Source organism: Amphibalanus amphitrite, unplaced genomic scaffold (genome assembly GCF_019059575.1).
Source record: "Amphibalanus amphitrite isolate SeventyFive unplaced genomic scaffold, NRLGWU_Aamphi_draft 001845F_arrow, whole genome shotgun sequence".
Lineage (NCBI taxonomy): Eukaryota > Metazoa > Arthropoda > Thecostraca > Balanomorpha > Balanidae > Amphibalanus > Amphibalanus amphitrite.
In genome coordinates this window covers 60158-77382 of record NW_024883338.1, presented here as the reverse complement: position 1 = coordinate 77382, position 17225 = coordinate 60158, and the positions used below count along the sequence as shown (strand labels likewise).

Genomic DNA, 17225 nt, shown 5'->3' with positions numbered 1-17225 from the left:
CTGTATGTCTATTCTGTGATTTTATATGATTTTTTGAACATATGCCGTTTTTGGTCGAAAACTCAGAAATCATGATGTCACTAAAACCTCGATATCTCAAAAATTTTCCGACCGATTTTTTTTGAAACTTTGTCGCAATAAACTTCAGTCTTCAATCAATTCCCTACAGGTACCCAAAATTTGGCGCGCCTGCGGCGCGCCGTTTTTATGCTATGGCCCGGCGAAAAAAGTGGGGGCGTTTAACGCCCCCCCCCCAGCAACTCGCGGGTTAACTGGCCGTGTTGTCCCAAACACGGTTGCCTGGCCGTGTTGTTTATGTTTTTTTTTAGATTTCACCTCTGTCGATCGTCCCCCCCCAGTCAAAAATCCGTGGCGACGCCCCTGCCTGCAGCCTCAACGAACAACTTCTAGTAAAGTTATCCATCAAACCAAATACCATCGACCTCCTAACCTTTCGGTAAATGCCACCAGGCGCCAACAGCTAACAGCTCTGTCCGCAATTCATTGCTTTGTTAAGTGCATCTGTACCGGCCGAACAACGAGTTGCCACGCGGCGCGCAGCCGGCGCCGAGTGCAGCTGCACCTAGCGAGCGAAGAGCTAGCACGCGGCGCGCCGATTTGGCGCGCTTTTGGTTCCCGCGCTTTCTTGCTATTTGGCGGGAGACAGAGTGGCGGCGGCGGCGGCGGCGGCGGGAGCACAGAGCAGCCACCGGCAGTCGGCTCTGGTTGTTAATAAATAGAAGCGGGATCCACTGTATAATACCTAGTGGCGTCATATTACCTAGTGACGTCACATCGTGAAGATGTGCCGCTAAACGCGACGCATTCGCCACCTGTCAAGCGAGCCTAAAACTAAAAGTTTATAACAAATATGCCAGAGCCAGGTGGCGCTTCTGAGTCTCTTGAGTGGATCCATCTTGTCTGTATTGTTTTGGATGATACGATTCTGGATGTTGCATGCTTGGATGTTTCGCTCTTGGATGAACCGTCTTTGGATGATACGATTCTCAGATATTCTCGTGCTGCCATTTTGGATGATACGGTTTTGGATTCTGCATCCTTGGATGTTTCGCTCTTGGATGCTCTGAATGGTCCCAAAAGGGCCGATTTTGATTTTGGATGTTATTTGGAGGTTTTGATCACTGGATGCTGCGGTTTTGGTTGTAACGTATCTTGGATGCTGCGCTCTTGGATGCTTTAATAGCCCCCCGCACCGCACACCCACTCTAAAAAACCTACCAGGAGTTCTTTGTTCGGAGAGGTGCACAATTTGATAAATTGGTTGGCCTTTTACCAGTTGGATACAATTGGAAACCACAGCAGGCAGCTCGGTCAATACCGCCTGTCCTGAAAGGCTTCCTGCAGTCTCGCAGTTGACGTCAATAGGCCGTTAAAGGATAATTATTATTTGAAAGGTTCACATCAATTACGTTAACAGCATAAAGCATGTCTAATTGACCGCATGCAACCTACGTCACACTAAACAAAATAACTTAACGGTCACCACGGTAAGCGGGACGAAACCAAACGCAGCATACCGATTCAAATATATTCAAACCTTTGATAACAACCTCAGACATTCTATTCCACGCTGACCTGTGCTGGTAATGCTCTCAACCCGCTTCCACTAGAGGCCAAAGCTTGTCCAAGCCCACAACAGATGGCAGCACAGAAGCTGAAAAACCGCTCACAAAAAGTATCTCACATCAGCGACCAGCACATCTCGCACACACTCTGAAAAGTGAAAACAAAAATCACACTCCCTGGGATCCATCCAGTACGTCACGACACCAGCGCCACGGTCACATAGTGGCCAGAATGTGAACTTCCAGTGTCCGTTCCTCTCCGTAGGTGGCGCTGTGCTACCTGAAGCCCGGCACGTGCAGCTCTGGCGAGGCGAACAGTAGCTTCCTCTGCGGTGGTTCGGTCGGCTGCCGGGGGGGGGGGGGCATTATGTCAATAATTAACGGGGTAAATCGTTATTTCTAGCGTCAATTCCTCTGACGCCTGGTGAACTTTTTACTGTTAGCTCCTCCACTGATTTTTACTGTTTACTTTAATTCTTTAGTTTCCGGTCGTCAGCGTACACTGCACCCGTCCGTCGTTTCCAGCTTCAGGACATTCAAATCGTTCTCCTCCACGCCGCAGCCCTCGTTCCGGGCTGAACAGGCATCTTTATCTTTCTAGTTGAGGTTTATTTGCCATTGGGTCTACAGTGCAGGGATATTTCTATCTATCACAAACAATTGTATTTCACATTACCACAGGGAACATTTCGATGACACACTAGACACTACCACTCATATGCCGTTAGTGCTTTGGTTTTGCACCAAATATTTCGCCCCATGGAACCTCGAAGTCGCTTGGGGCTAGCTTTCTCCCATTCTCGATGAGCTGGCCAAATACGCTGGATTTTGATGAAGAAGCTGGTGGAGCTACTTCTGCGTCTACGGCTGAGTCCGACTCTTCTGCCGGGCCAGACGCGCGTCCTGCGACACACCCAACGTGATGGGGACCAGCTTCAGGAGGGGCTGTGGCGAGGATAGCGGCGGAGTTTCCCCGGATGATTGCTATCGAGACTCTTTGTAGAAGCCAGGACACTTCTCTGGGGTCCTTAGTCGCCGCAGAAATCCGACCGCCGATATCCCGGAGCAGCTTTGACCCTGCTTCTCCGACTACGCCGGTAGTCTCCACTGCTACTGGAGTGAAGATGTAGCGGTCTGCAAGACTGGCGTAGCGCATGCGCTTCAGGTTCTCGGCGGCGGCTGCAGCTGCGCCGGGATCCACTGCACACTTCACCACGTGTGACTCAGCGAACGTGTCAACGCATGTGGCGTCCCATGTGAGGCTTCGACCGGCACTGAAGGGGAACGTTGTCAGTCCGTCGGGGCGCCTTCCATCTCCTCTGTCTAGCCCCACAGGTTCTAAGACCGATGGTACGCCAGCGCTTGCCAGTGCTCGTTTAATGACGTCATTTAGGGCTGCGTGCCGTGGGAAGCGACCGGCGCTCTTCTTGCATGATAGGCCGTGGTGTCCCAGCCTGTCCACAGAGCATCCACATAGCTTGCATTGGTGGGGCTCACAGATGGGCAGGCCTAGTCGGAGGGCTACCGCTATACGAATGGTCTCGTCATCAATGTACAGTCCCAGGCTGGGGATTGGAGGTGCTTGCAGCCAGGCTGCAGTATGCGGCATACAAGCAGCACCGAGACGAGCGCGATGTTTCTGATTGGCTCCGGCGATCAGGCGGTTAGCGGTGACAGTTGACGCGATGTCGTCCCAGGTCTTTTGGAGACTGGCCGCCGGGCGTTCTGGAACAGTCTCGATGCCAGTTGCAGCCATGAACTGCTCCGTGGCTGGTTGCAGTGCCGCTGGCTCAGGGCCCGTGAAGGTTGAAGGGCAGATACATAAGACCAGCGGTGCTGCTGCGGTGAGAGACGACAAGAAGCAGGGCAGAGCGAGAGCGTGCACGGAGCGCACGCCGAGCCCGCCATGCCTCTGGGGCAGTGCAGCCTGCTCCCAAGCCTCGTCTGTCAGTGCCACGTTACCAACTTCCTGGAGCGTGAGACGAACTGTGCTGTCGATTCGGGATAGCTCTGCAGGCTCCCGATAGGCTGGCGATGAACGTAGGAGATATTGCACTCGCGGGGCAGCTACGTACTTCGATAAGAAGAACAGAGCTGTGTGCCGATCGAGGAGGCGGAGTCGACTGCACAGCAATTTGATAGTCGTGTGGGCTGATCTGACAGAGTCGCCAAGCCCAGCCTCGTGTAGCGGTGAGCCGAGCAGTGTGAGCTGTTCAGGAGGGGGTGGTTTTGATGCCGGCGAGGACTGACAAGATGGTGCTGATGACGCTCTGGCCTTCGGCTGGAGTGCCACCGATGGTGGTTAGCTCGCACTTTGATTTGTTTAGTTCTAGGCCGAGCTTTGGAAGTTCGGTACATAGAGTTCTAAGGTCTTCCTCCACTGTTTCCACTGGTCCTGCAATTGTGGCATCATCCAAGTACCAAAGGTTCAATGGAGACTTCAGGGATCGCGCGCACCCATCCACCACCAGAGCGAAGAAGGCTGGACCCAGTGGATCACCCTGTTGGACTCCACAGCTGGACATGATGACGTGATCTCCGAAGTGGAGCGGCGATGGAGCGCTGTAGGCTTGATAGGCAAGCGGGTATACCTCTGGGCAACGAGTTCGTACCGCATTCAGCATCTGGTCTCTTCTGACCGTGTTGAAGGCATTGGATATGTCCACTTTGATAACCGCTGTCGGGACTGACACATCAGAAGTGAGCACCTCACGAGTGGCGTGGACAGCCGCCTCGCAGCCGAGGGGTGTGCCAACACCCAGCTGAACTGGTCTCAGCTCTGGGCCGATGATGCTGGCCATGTGATGGGCTGCCATGCGACTAGCTAGTCGGCGGTAGACACTACCGATAGCTATGGGTCTCAGCCCTCCATCCTTCTTCCTTAGGGCGCAGAGTGTGGCTCCGAAGAAGCTGTCCCGGGCATGATCCGGTACAGCACCTCTGAGGGATTGTTGATAAGATTCGTGATGGATTTTAGGAGCCGTCTTCCTGGCTCGGTGGCTTCTGCCGAGGTGAGCTGCTTTAGGTGCATGGGTCGTATTCCGTCCAGACCGGCTGCAGATCCCGGTGGCATGGTCCTGATGGCAGCCTGAACCTGCTCCTCGGTGACGGTGAGGATAGGCAAGTCCGACGTGTTGGGTGCAGGAGGGAGGACCTCGTCAGCGGGCACTGGTGGATGTTTCTGTTGCAGAACACTCAAGACCTCGGGAGAAGCCTGAGTGAACTCTTCGGTAGACGTAAGGATGCGGAGAGCGCCTTTGATGTCTTTATCTGCGCATTTCCCATGGACTCTGCGAGCAACCAAATCATCACCGGTCTCGCGACCAGGCTGAGTTGACGTCATAGATGTCAGCCGTGCAGGTGGAGGACACGACTGGTGGTTAGCGTTGATGTCATTGATTTGCTGCTTGATAGCGCTGACGATGGAAGACCGTCTGCCCTTGTTGGGTGCTCGAAGAACCACAAAAGCGAAAGACAGAAATCGCGACCATGTTTCAAGGCTGGATTCTGAGAGAGCTGTGTCTATGATGGAGGATAGGGCATCTGCGACAGAGGCACGAGCTGCCTTGGGAATCCGCTTCACGACAGGACAAGAATCACGCAGTTTTGCCAGTCTTGAATGTAGTTCTGTAGGCGTAGAGCCATCGGGGGACGGTGACGGTCGTGTACCTTGTGTAATGGTATGCTGTGAGAGCTGCAATCCGAGGTTGACATGGTCTGAGCGACAGTTCCGGCAGTGCCAGACCGGCAGTGTCTGCGCTTCTTTGACCTTCAGGCCTGCGCACGCAGTGTGCCATCGCGTGCCACATGCCGAACAGAGGATGGCCGCCTTCCTGGCTGATAGGCTGGTACAGCCACCACAGCTGCCCGCAGACTGAGAGCCCGAGCTTGGAGGCCCGCTGACATCGGCTTCTGAGAAGGCGCAGGCCATGCTTTCCTTTGAGTTGTGAACGCTGTGTCTTTGGCGTATTTCCCGGACAGTCCATGAAAAGGATCATTCGTGATCATCTCTAGGTGGAGGCCGATCTGTTTGCATGTATTTATCTTCACTTGTTTCTGCCGAAGTGGCAAGTGGCAGTGCATTGAAATTAACTGATAATACGCTTTGATGATACGCACGAGAATAACCGTTAAAAATCGAGAACACGTGAAAAGTTCAGGCAGGCTAAATTATTACGTTTGGGCGCAAAATATTACATTTTTTAACTGCTTATAACTATCCAACCGCTCACAGTTTTAATTAGCAGAAAGTATCTGAATGATCTACGTTAAATTACGAACATACGGTACATATTTTTACCGCATGACACATCCTATTTTAGGTAAAATACACCAAATCACGGAGCACTGTCAAACACATCTAACCCAAACCAGACTATCCAATCATCCAATTTCTATCTCGCACTCATCTGAGATGCAAAGATAAGGTCTCGAGGGTTCATAGCCAAAAATCAATAGTTCAAGTGATGATGGGTCAATAACTGAACCATTTTAATGATTGTTCGTGTATGAAACTTATGAAATAAAAACAAACTAATTTTAATCTATTTTTAGGTACATAGATGAATACATTTAAATATAATATTTAATTAATTAAGAATAAACCTCAACATAGAAAGATATAGGATTCTTCATGGCTCACTCGTGGAAGACCGGATCTCTTTTCCTCGCGTGTTACAGAAAAACCTCGCTCCTTCGTCGCTCGGTTTTTCAGTAACCCGCTTGGGAAAAATATCCTTATCTTCCACTCGGAGCCATGAAGACCTCTATATCTCATGCGGGCTGCTCCCTACTTGGGGGCTGCTCGGCCCGTCCTCTGGACGGGCTCAGCCCCGGTGACTCACCAGGGTGCCTGCCCAGACCAATGTCTCCCCCCTAATTCCTATCATCCTCCCGGCTCTGAAATGGTCTTGTCAGACCGAAACGGCCTGACGCAATAAAGCAAAACAAACAAAAACAAACACAAATATCTTGTCAGACCGAAAGGGCCTAACCCAACAAAGCAAAACAAACAAAAACAAACACAAAGATCTTGTCAGACCGAAAGGGCCTAACCCAAAAAAGCAAAACAAACAAAAACAAACACAAACAAACGCACACTACCGTCTCACCTGACTGGCTTTGTGCAGCAGTTTGAACAGACCGGTACCCAGTGACGTGGGCATACCCATGATGATACACTCGGATACGCCCGTGATGACGTCTTTTTGGCCGTAGTAGGCGGCGTCGAACAAATGGTCCGAGGTCTTCTCGAACTGGGGACGATTAGACATTGGAGTGAGTGGAGGAATGCGTTTGTCGAGCGCTTATTTTGAGAGGAGGGGGAAACATTTGTTAAAACATATAACGTGATGCTCAACAGTTTTACGAATACCTTAAAACCGTTTATGATTGACATCACTGGTAGAATAATGCCAGTCAATAAAGCAAGATTCAGGAACGGATGTGTGTGGAAGAATTATTTCCCTCAATTCTCAAGTATGCTTGAAATTTGATGTTTAATACCGGTTTCACACCTGATTAACGCTTCATATCCCCGCAACATCCCTTTCCCGTATTAGGCAAGACAGTGGACATCCCTCTCCACTCTAAAATTTAGACAACAGCAAACCCTTTCGCCTTCATGGTAGCTAACACGGCCCTACCCCCTTCCCCGCTCCAACCCTCCTACTCACCGAGGCCAGCATGAGCACGCTCTCCTTCATCTTGGCCAGGCCGTAGCGGGTGATGCCGAGCACCTCACCCCTCGAGCACATCAGATCGGCCAGCAACATCACGTGCCGCCGGTCTATGGACATGCCGTGTGATTCCATCGTATACTGGATCTCGTGGATGATGGTAGACCTCGCCGCCTCCACACCCAGCGTCGTGAACACCTCGTGAGTGTTGTTGGAACTTGTCGCGGTACCTTTCACACCATACGTTGCCATGACTTCACGGAGGTTGTTTCCCTCGACGAACAGCTTGTAGCGGGGAGCTCCTTTACTGTCATCAATGGCTATAATCGCTCGGGCGACAGACGGGAGACCTTTGATGACCACACCCGGGAGATGCTCCTTCAGACTCTGAATCTGGTAGTAGAGGGATGACGATGATTTTCCCGCGCCAGCGCGCACTGTGATGATTGTATCACTCTCCACAGTCACCGAAGCAGGGCGGGTAGGCAGGCGGGCGGTGCAGATGCTGTACCGGATGGACTCGGCGTCCACCTCGAGTTTGAGCAGTCGGATCCGCTCTGTGTCCAGTTTGATGAGCAGGAAGGTGTCATCCGGCAGGTAGACCTCCTCGATGTACTCGGACACCTGGTCAGAAGGGGGAGAGAGGGGTCAGGTCACAGGGGGAGAGAGGGGTCAGCGGGGTCAGGTCAGAAGGGGAGAGAGGGGTCAGAAGGGGAGAGGGGTCAGAAGGGGAGAGAGGGGTCAGCGGGGTCAGGGCACTGAGGGGGGAGAGGGGTCAGCGGGGTCAGGTCAGGGGAGAGGAGAGGGCGGTCAGCGGACATCCACGAGAGTCGCATACTGAGTGGCGAAAGTTAACAATGTCAAATATTTTCCCGAACAATTTTTCAATAGCAATGAAAAGGTGCACAGAACAGTGGAAAAGACTGTAAAATAACTAGTGGCAAGTTTGTTATAAAACCACAAAATATTTCAATCGAACAGCAAATATATAATAACTTCGTCGACAAATAATGATTCCCTATCTAGCGCAATCTGCCGCAACTCAAGCATGCCTTTTCGTGTTCAAGTTGCAATGAGCCAGTGTCCCAAAAATGTATCTTTGCTTGGGTGTCAGAGGGAAAAATGGAGAATTGAAGGTGAAAAAAATGGATGTGAGAGTGGAGAATTGTTTTCATTTGGATGTCGTTTCCCAACTAAATCAGCAGTTTGGGATGCTGCAATAAGCTATTAAGAATAAGCAAGTCAATGCGTATCAGGAACGGGTTTTACTATTCAATCAGCATTGTGATCCGTTTGCATATTACAAACGGATGCATCCCCGGTGCCCATTCATCCCCTGTCAATGACACTCCCATTAACCAACTGATCTGTTATCACAATTATTCCCTCCCGTATCCCCATTCCCCGTCAAACTAACTCTCCCCTTTATCCCACCGAACCCACCTGTCCCAGCATGGTCTTCTCGATCCTCCCCTTCACCCGACGCGCGAACTCAGGGTCCGTGTCATCCACCAGCTGAGCAGTCACTATCGGCGTGCTGATGTTCTTCGACGCGTTGATGATCTCCTTGATCCTCGGCACTCCAAGCGTGATGTTCATCGAAGCCACACCGGCGAAGTGGAACGTCTTGAGGGTCATCTGAGTACCGGGTTCTCCGATACTCTGAGCTGCCAGCGCGCCGACTGCTGTGCCAGGTTCGATGCGCGCGCGGAGGTACTTATCGCGACAGATTTCACACAGCTCCACCAGCTGTGAGACTGTGATGCGATTCAGTCTCGCGCGGACACCTCCCCCCTCCGGCAAGCCTTCCGCCTCCAGGGGGAACGCACGGCGGGTCTGAGCCACCAGCCGCGCCTGGGCAGACACGAACGTTTTCAGCTCCTCGATGAAGGTGGGCTGGCAGGCGGCGTACTCGGGCATCTGGATGATCTCAGCGACTGCTTCGAGGAGACTGTCGGCGTCCAGAGGCTCCTCGTCGGCGCAAGGAGACTTTGCCCGCACGTGGTTCAGGATACGCTCAAAGTCCACCGGCTTGTCCTTGCCTGAAATGGAGAGGTGGGGGGGGGGGGGGGGGTACCGTGAGAAATTCATTACAAATTAAGAATCAGATACTCAGAATCCAGGTGGCGATAGTACCCCTGGGTCAAGACCAACTCAGTTTAGGGAAGGATTCATTTTGCGGGAAAATAAATTACGCATGGATATCACGCAAATACCACGAACCAGCAAATTTATTTATCAAATACTGCAGTTGACCCGTTTCATGAAGTGAGCTGCCGGTAATAACTAATTATAACAGCGAATTTTATAATCATATTAAATTGATGTTTGTGATTTATATCTTTATGCCTGTCACCTTCTGAATTCTTATAATCTATAACACATTTGGGATGATGAAATTAGCGACCGATTTCATATTTCAGGCGCAGTGAACTCACCCTCCATGCAGGCGGGATCCAGGCCGTCCCCGCCATAGCAGAACTGAATCATGTTACCAACCGAATCACGTACGCTGACGTCATACTGCGAGCACAGGTCCTCCAGACACTGGGGAACGGGAGAGATATGACGTCATACTGGGAGGCAGGGATTCTCCAGACACTGGGGAACGGAAGAGATATGACGTCATACTGGGAGCACAGGTCCTCCAGACACTGGGGAACGGGAGAGACATAGCTTCATACTGGGAGGCAGAGGTCCTCCAGGCTCCAGCAGCCAAAAGATCACTGAACGGTGAAAATCACTCCCGACCAATGCCCACTGACGAATTCCGACCACTGAGTATAACCCGATGGCGGCCTCTGACCAGTGACCATTCGCCACTACTACTAGCCATCGATAGTTGACCAATGACCTGTAATTACTGACCCCCGCTCTCTGACTGACCAATGACTCCCCCAAAGGTCACGCTGACACAAGGTCAACTATACATCTGACCCGGGCCTCTCCCCTGTCATTGACCACTTCTGACCCACTGACCTCTTAAACCCTCCCCTTAACGGTTACCCTAACTGACCAAACTGACTGACCACTGACCACAATAGCTGACCAATAGCTGACCACTAACCTTGACCAGTCGCCGCTGCATGTAGCCGGTCTCTGCTGTTTTGACGGCCGTGTCTACCAGACCCTCTCGGCCACCCATGGTGTGGAACATAAACTCGGTTGGCGTCAGACCGGAGTAGAAACTGTTGCTCACGAAACCCTTGGCGTCCGGCGTCTTGGCTGAGGGAGTTAAGATAGGTCCAAACCAGCTTAATGGTAATTGCGTGTTTGGTTTGAAGGGCGACGTGAATTCAATGCGTAGATTCAAGTTTCAAGCACATCACAGCCTGTGCACAATAATTGAAGTGTTTAACCCCTAGTAACGTAAGAGTTTATTGACCCACTAATCTTTAAATCTAAGCACATACTTTAATGACATAAAATACTAAGCCAAGCATGACGGGGTCAGCAACACGGTCATAGACTAACACTCAGCATGTCTCGAGGTGTTGTTTTAACATTAAATCTGTCTCAGTGCCCGTCCAAGAGCAACTGTTACCAAAGTACCAGTCGAAGTGTAAATTAACACTCACAGTACTCCTAGAAGCGTAAACTTGCGCTCAAAGTGCCGGTCGAAGTGTAAGTTAACAAACACAGTACCAGTTAAATTGTAACTTTACACCCATGGCACCCGTCGAAGTGTAAACTCACAGTGGCGGTCGAAGTGGGGCAGGGCGCGGTCCTCGAAGCCGTTGGGCACCCGTTTGCCGCTGATGGCCTGCTGTCCCACACAGGCGATCATCTGAGAGATGTTGATGAACGAGCCTGAAAAAAAACGAGCAGCACCCATTTCAGAGGTCTTAGTTCAGTAGGTAGGTAACGGATAACAGACTAGTCTGAAAACGAGCCAGTGTTAGCGACACCAAGCGTTTAAGTATATCAGCAATCGTGATTCAGTATCAGTAATCGTGATTCAAAAGTCACTGGTCGGCGGAGTCAACATTTTGGTTAGAACCTAAAAAAGAACAAAACCATGGTTGCTATACAAATTCCAGATTTTGTTCACGAACCTGTAATCAAAACACGCCACCACTCACTCTGATCATGATTCCCAACATTTCAAACCCCAAATCTACCCAAATCTAACTGAAACCCCCCGCTAATATAATCCTTCCCGTCCGCACCTTTCGAGCCAGAGAGTGCCATGATGAGGGGCGCGTTCGACTTGTGCAGCTCCCTGAGACAGGCCTTTCCGGCTCGATCACGGATGTCGGAAAGTTCCTTTAGGATGACGGCCTCCAGAGTCTCCTCTTCAGTACAGCCCGGCTGTCGCTGCAGTCTGCCGCCCTCCAGTTGACGGATGTAGTCGTCACACTTGGAGTAGCTGTGGGGGGAGGGAGAGGGGGACAGAGAGAGAGAGAGAGAGAGAGAGAGAGAGAGAGAGAGAGAGAGAGAGAGAGAGAGAGAGAGAGAGAGAGAGAGAGAGAGAGAGAGAGAGAGAGAGAGAGAGAGAGAGAGAGATAAGGGTCAGGTAAGGTGTGAATTACGTGCAATTAAAAAAAGAAGAATACAGAACCTAGGTACAAAACAATCAACCCAAAATCCACCTAATCGAAAACTTCAAAAAAAAAATCCATCATTGCCTAAGAGTCACCTCCATATCACTCAATTTACATAACAACATATTTCTTATCACAACACTACCAATTCCCCGATTCCCGTCCGTACAGTACGTCCATATGACGTCAAGGTGACGTCACCGCTCACCCCTCGTTGAGCAGGCGGTGTTTCTCCTTGAGCAGACCGGCGCCGGGCGTGACGTCACCGATACCGATGCTGAAGCCGCGGTTCATCAGAAAGTAGGAGGTGATCCTGAAACAGGGACACAATATGTAAACATGAAAAGCTGTGAATGTGGCAGGCTTCAACACCATGTTTTTCATCGGAGCAGTCTTCAATCTTAACCTCACAATAGAAAGTACGTCGCTAGCACCGTTCCGCCTACTACCGGCAGCTTGGTTTATAATTACGGTGTTCCTCCGGTTATTTTAATGAACTTCGAACTGGTCGATATGCTTCAAACCCGATAATAATTTCGGAGACTTTCTCATCTTATCATCAGACCTCACCTCACAGAGCGTTTCTTAGTCAGCATATTCTTACTCAATATCTTACACCTCCCCAGTGCCATATCAGTATCACCCGATTCTCACCTCTGACTGCCCATTTTTCTCACCTGGCCACCCGCCACATGCAGTCGGCAGCCACCTCGGAGCCATAGTCACGGTACAGCACGTAGAAGATGTTACTCTTGGATCCACTGCCCAGCACTGATTTGTCCAGCGCTCCTGCCAGGTGCTCGGAGTTCCAGATCACGATATCTGGAGAATTCGAGATCAAACGTCAAAGGTCAGGTAAGGTCACATGTTAGGTAAAGACCGGCTAGTCCTCAATAACGCCATGCTATCACACAACAAATAGCACAGCACATCTTATTAATCGTACCATCTCCCTCGCCCAGTAAGCACTCAAGAACGCAGCTTCTATCACTACACTCTCACTCACTCATTCACTCACTCACTCACTCACTCACTCACTCACTCACTCACTCACTGACTCACTCACTCACCAACCACATAGTCACCACCAATGTCGTCGCCAACATCTTCAAGATCATCATCATCATCATCATCATCATCATCATCATCATCATCATCATCATCATCATCATCATCATCATCATCATCATCATCATCATCATCATCATCATCATCATCATCATCATCATCATCATCATCATCATCATCATCATCATCATCATCATCATCATCATCGGGTGGTGGGGTCAGGGTCAGCACAACAAGCTATGCTTAGTGCGGGCTCTGATTCCTCAAATGCACCCATTCAACCATTCAGACTTAATTTATAAAAAATAATAATAATAATAAAAATCATCATCAACATCAACAGCTCACACGAGTCATTGATGCAGAGTTCGTCGCCAGTCGTGTAGGCCTTTCCCTTGGTCCTCAGGTTGGCCTTGACCGGGCAGCTCTTGTTAGGGCGCATCAGCAGACCAAACAGCTGTTTGCCTGTCCACAGCTGAACTGGCTGCCGGCAGCGAGGGGAAAGAGAATGTTGAAATATGGATTGCATGAACGTATAGGTCAGTGGGCAAGAGACACATTTCAATTCACTTTGTTAATTAAATCATCCAATGTTTATGAAGGCATGGTACGGAAAATTTTCATGGTGGACAATTTAGTTTACAAAAGATTACTTTTCAATTATAGTAATTCGAGTCATTAAAAGAAATTCCATCGTTTACTTCATATTCTGAATACACTAGGTTTTACTGTATCTGGTGTAACCCTGAGACCTGAACCCAAGGCGAGAATAATTCGGTGCCCTCGTATTTACCTTGAGTATGGCCGGCGTGGGCAGGTCGAACCAGGTGTTCTTGTCTTTCCCAGCCAGAATAGACGAGAGCAGCTGGCAAGCCTGTGAAGAGACACGGTAGACGGGCGTAAGACACGGTAGACGGGCGTAAGACACGGTAGACGGGCGTAAGACACGGTAGACGGGCGTAAGACACGGTAGACGGGCGTAAGACACGGGAGGCGGGCGTAATACACGGGCGTCGTCGTAGGAGAGACGGGTGTAAGAGACAAGAGACGGTCGTAAGAGTGGAAACTAGAAGATCGTAAGACAAGAACAGGCGGTCGTAAGAGACGAGCGTAAACAGACAGACGGTGGTCGTAGTCCGTAGAAGACGAGAGACAGTCGTAAGAGACGATAGACGGAACAAGGGTTACATCGGTGCACAATATTAACAATTCTAAATAAAGTCGATAAAAGTTTCCTGTTGATGGCTATCCCAATGTGATCAGATAACGCTGTCAATTACTTCAACCCAGTATAACTCGTCCTTCTGTGTGATTGGTCAGTTGATTTCGCTCGGTCGAAAAAGTCCAACTCTCTTAGTTACCTTGGCCCGGTCAAAGAACTGGTCCTTCTGAGTGATCAGGTAGGCCCCTGTGAGGAAGTCCTGCGTGGCCCCGATCATCAGCTCTCCGTTACGGGGCGTCACCAGGTTGTTCTTCACCTGAAGACGGGAAACATAGCGAGACAAAGTGAGTATACTGCTGGGGGAGGGGGGGGGGGGGGCACTGAGACAGGAAGTTCAGACACACGGCGTTAGCAATCATGGAAGAAATGCGGGTTGTGTGAGCATAATATAGTATCATGTCAAGGCATGACCACGTGACCAACATAGCCCCATGAGCACTGCGTTTGCCCATCATACCACGTGACACAATCTACCCCCATCAGCAATTCAGCACGTCGTCTTCCCCAACCACGTGACACCCTTCCTAGCCCATCAGGACAGTGTGTGCCCATACCACGTGACCTCTGACCTACCCCCATCAGCGCAGTGTGTGCCCATACCACGTGACCTCTGACCTACCCCCATGAGGACGGTGGCCTCGGCCTTGGCTTCCTCCGTCTGCGGTAGGTGCAGGTTCATTTCGTCTCCGTCAAAGTCAGCGTTGTAAGGCGCACAGACGCACTCGTTGAACCTGTAAAGGCAGTAGAGGATGGTTCACATGGGACGGCTTGGAATCTGGCACATATTGGGCAAGGTTATGACTGCAGTAACTTGTTGTTACAACAATTTAGAGCATGTTGACATGGGATGATGTTCAAACTGAGATGGTTAGCTATGGGCGTAAAATGGCCTTCGTAGTCGGCACGCCCTAAAGCCCAAATAAACAAGCAAATGGGATGGTTAGCTAAGGTCAATTCGGCACAGTCCCACAAGGTTCAAACCCCGTTCCCGTTTCTGTAACTGAAAGTGCAATGCTGGGGAACCTTGACCTGAAAGTAAGCTCCCCAAAAGGTTATGCCTTATCCCCTTTACCTGAAGGTACGAAGCTGAATCACCTCGACCTATAAGTTAGGCCATCAATAGACGAGGTCTTATTCCCGTACCTGAAGGTGCGGTGCTGGAGGACCTTGGCCTGGTGGCTCATGATGGACAGCTTGTGCAGGGACGGCTGTCGGTTGAAGAGTACCACATCTCCATCCAGCAGGTGGCGCTCCACCGTGTCACCCGGCTGCGGGTGAGGGGACGGAGGGGTAAGTAGAATGGCGATCATACTTGTGACGGACTTAGAATTGTGACGCCGTCATAATCGTGCATCAATGCCTTGCTACATCAGCGAGTCAAGCAAGAGTGCGGGATGGTTAAGATATTCACTCGTTATTACAAATAAATGCGTTGTTGCCTTTCGTTTCGTTTCCATCGCCTCAATCAAGCATCACGGCTTCATACGTTTATATTTGATTATGAAATGACAATAAAAACACCCGTGGTGAACAGTTGCCATCTACCCATAGACCTAGAAATCTAGCCAGCCTGAGGCCTTCCCACAGAAGCGTGGGATACCGAACTCACCCTCAGCTCCTGTGCGATTTTCTGCCGGTTGCCGAACTTAAGAAACTTCTTCAGACCCGTTCCGCGCTGTTCCACGAAGTTGGCGCCTGTAATGTTAATAAAGCTGCGTAAGTACAGTGTAAGGTCGACTTCAGAAGTGAAAGTAGTTGGAACTTGCAAACCCAACAATTAAAGACAGAAGTTTTTTCTTCAAGCATTCCTTCATCCACCGTCTTTTTAACCCGCGCCCTGCTGGGGGGGGTGTTTGAACACCCCCCTTGTGGTTTTTTGCGAATATCTCAAAAACGGCGGCGCGGAGCGCCGCCGTTTTTGGTACACCTTATCATACATCAATTCTACACATGTTGTGAAAATTTCAGACCTAGGTCATTTAAGGTCAGGTCACCAGGTCACTTGAAGTGACCTCACCTCATAAAAAGTTTCAATGTCTGTCATAGCTACACCGAATGACCGATCGCTTTGAAACTTTCAGCGATTGCTAAGAGCAATAGCATGTACAAAATGTATATCTCAGAATTTTGATATCGATGACCTAAGGTCAGGTCAATTTTGCGACCTCCCCATTATAAGTCAATGGGATAAAATTGAAATGCGCCTCTTTTGGACGAAAGACATTATAAACACTCCCAAACACCGAATTACAAGTGGATTAGACACACTGAACATGAAAATGGTGTCCGTGACCCTTGTGTATGCCCTGAGGTCATCTTAGGTCACGAATGGTATCTAACAGTTTTTCGCAAATAACTTTTGATAGGGGCATGCTAGAGCGATGAAAACGCCTTAGATGTGTTCAGCTCGACGATACGGATCGACTGATATGCAACATGACCCTTTCCGGTCAGGTCATGACCTTGACCTGAGGTCAAATTTTCAAGTTGACCTTTCAAGGTCAAATTATAGTTCATTCGATGCGTCTTGACGAGAGGAACACGATGCCGGTAAAAGTAAGCTCGTACAGGGCTTGGGTCAAAAGTTATTGCAGAAAAACTGTTTCCGAAAAAATCGGCTATTTTTGCAGTTTTTGCCCCCTGCAGGCAAAACCGTTGACGTTAGGTCAAATCTGAGAGAATTACTCAGAAAGGGCGTTAATAGGGCTATCGAATGCGCTTTTCCACGGCGCTGTAGCTCTATTGGTTCCCGAGTTATGCGTTGGCTTCTTGGAAATTTTCGACATTCGACCTGGAAATCGGCGAAATTTTGCCTTCAATGACCTCTGGTGACCTGACCTTTGACCTGACCAAAAAATTGACCGAAGTGATTTCGTCATTATTTTTGACGCTCTTTCGAACGCCGCCTTCCGCGTATCGCTACGTGGCCCAGGAGACGAGTTACAAGGGGGGGGGGGGGTGTTCAAACACCCCCCCCCCAGCAGGGCGTGGAAATCCAGGACCCCCAGCCAACCCACCGTCCGCCGCCACAGCTGTACACAATACATCAATAAACGAAACACACCATCCAATCAATACACAGTACAATACAAAACCCAATCAATACACACAACACACCATCCAATCC

The 17225-nt window shown here is 50.0% G+C and overlaps 1 protein-coding gene across 1 annotated transcript in view; it reads right to left on the bottom strand.

Annotated features, from left to right (window-relative positions):
- Window positions 1-1535: 1535 nt before the first annotated feature.
- LOC122375458 (DNA-directed RNA polymerase III subunit RPC1-like) overlaps window positions 1536-17225 on the bottom strand; it is a 37771-nt gene continuing 22081 nt past the window's right edge. Inside the window, 16 exon segments of the mRNA XM_043354861.1 lie at window positions 1536-1931; window positions 6698-6841; window positions 7262-7888; window positions 8708-9306; window positions 9703-9811; window positions 10332-10489; window positions 10961-11074; window positions 11434-11633; window positions 12017-12121; window positions 12486-12630; window positions 13225-13360; window positions 13670-13750; window positions 14238-14354; window positions 14718-14829; window positions 15242-15366; window positions 15708-15793. Of these exon segments, the coding sequence (XP_043210796.1) occupies window positions 1863-1931; window positions 6698-6841; window positions 7262-7888; window positions 8708-9306; window positions 9703-9811; window positions 10332-10489; window positions 10961-11074; window positions 11434-11633; window positions 12017-12121; window positions 12486-12630; window positions 13225-13360; window positions 13670-13750; window positions 14238-14354; window positions 14718-14829; window positions 15242-15366; window positions 15708-15793 (2927 nt within the window). The 3' untranslated portion in view covers window positions 1536-1862.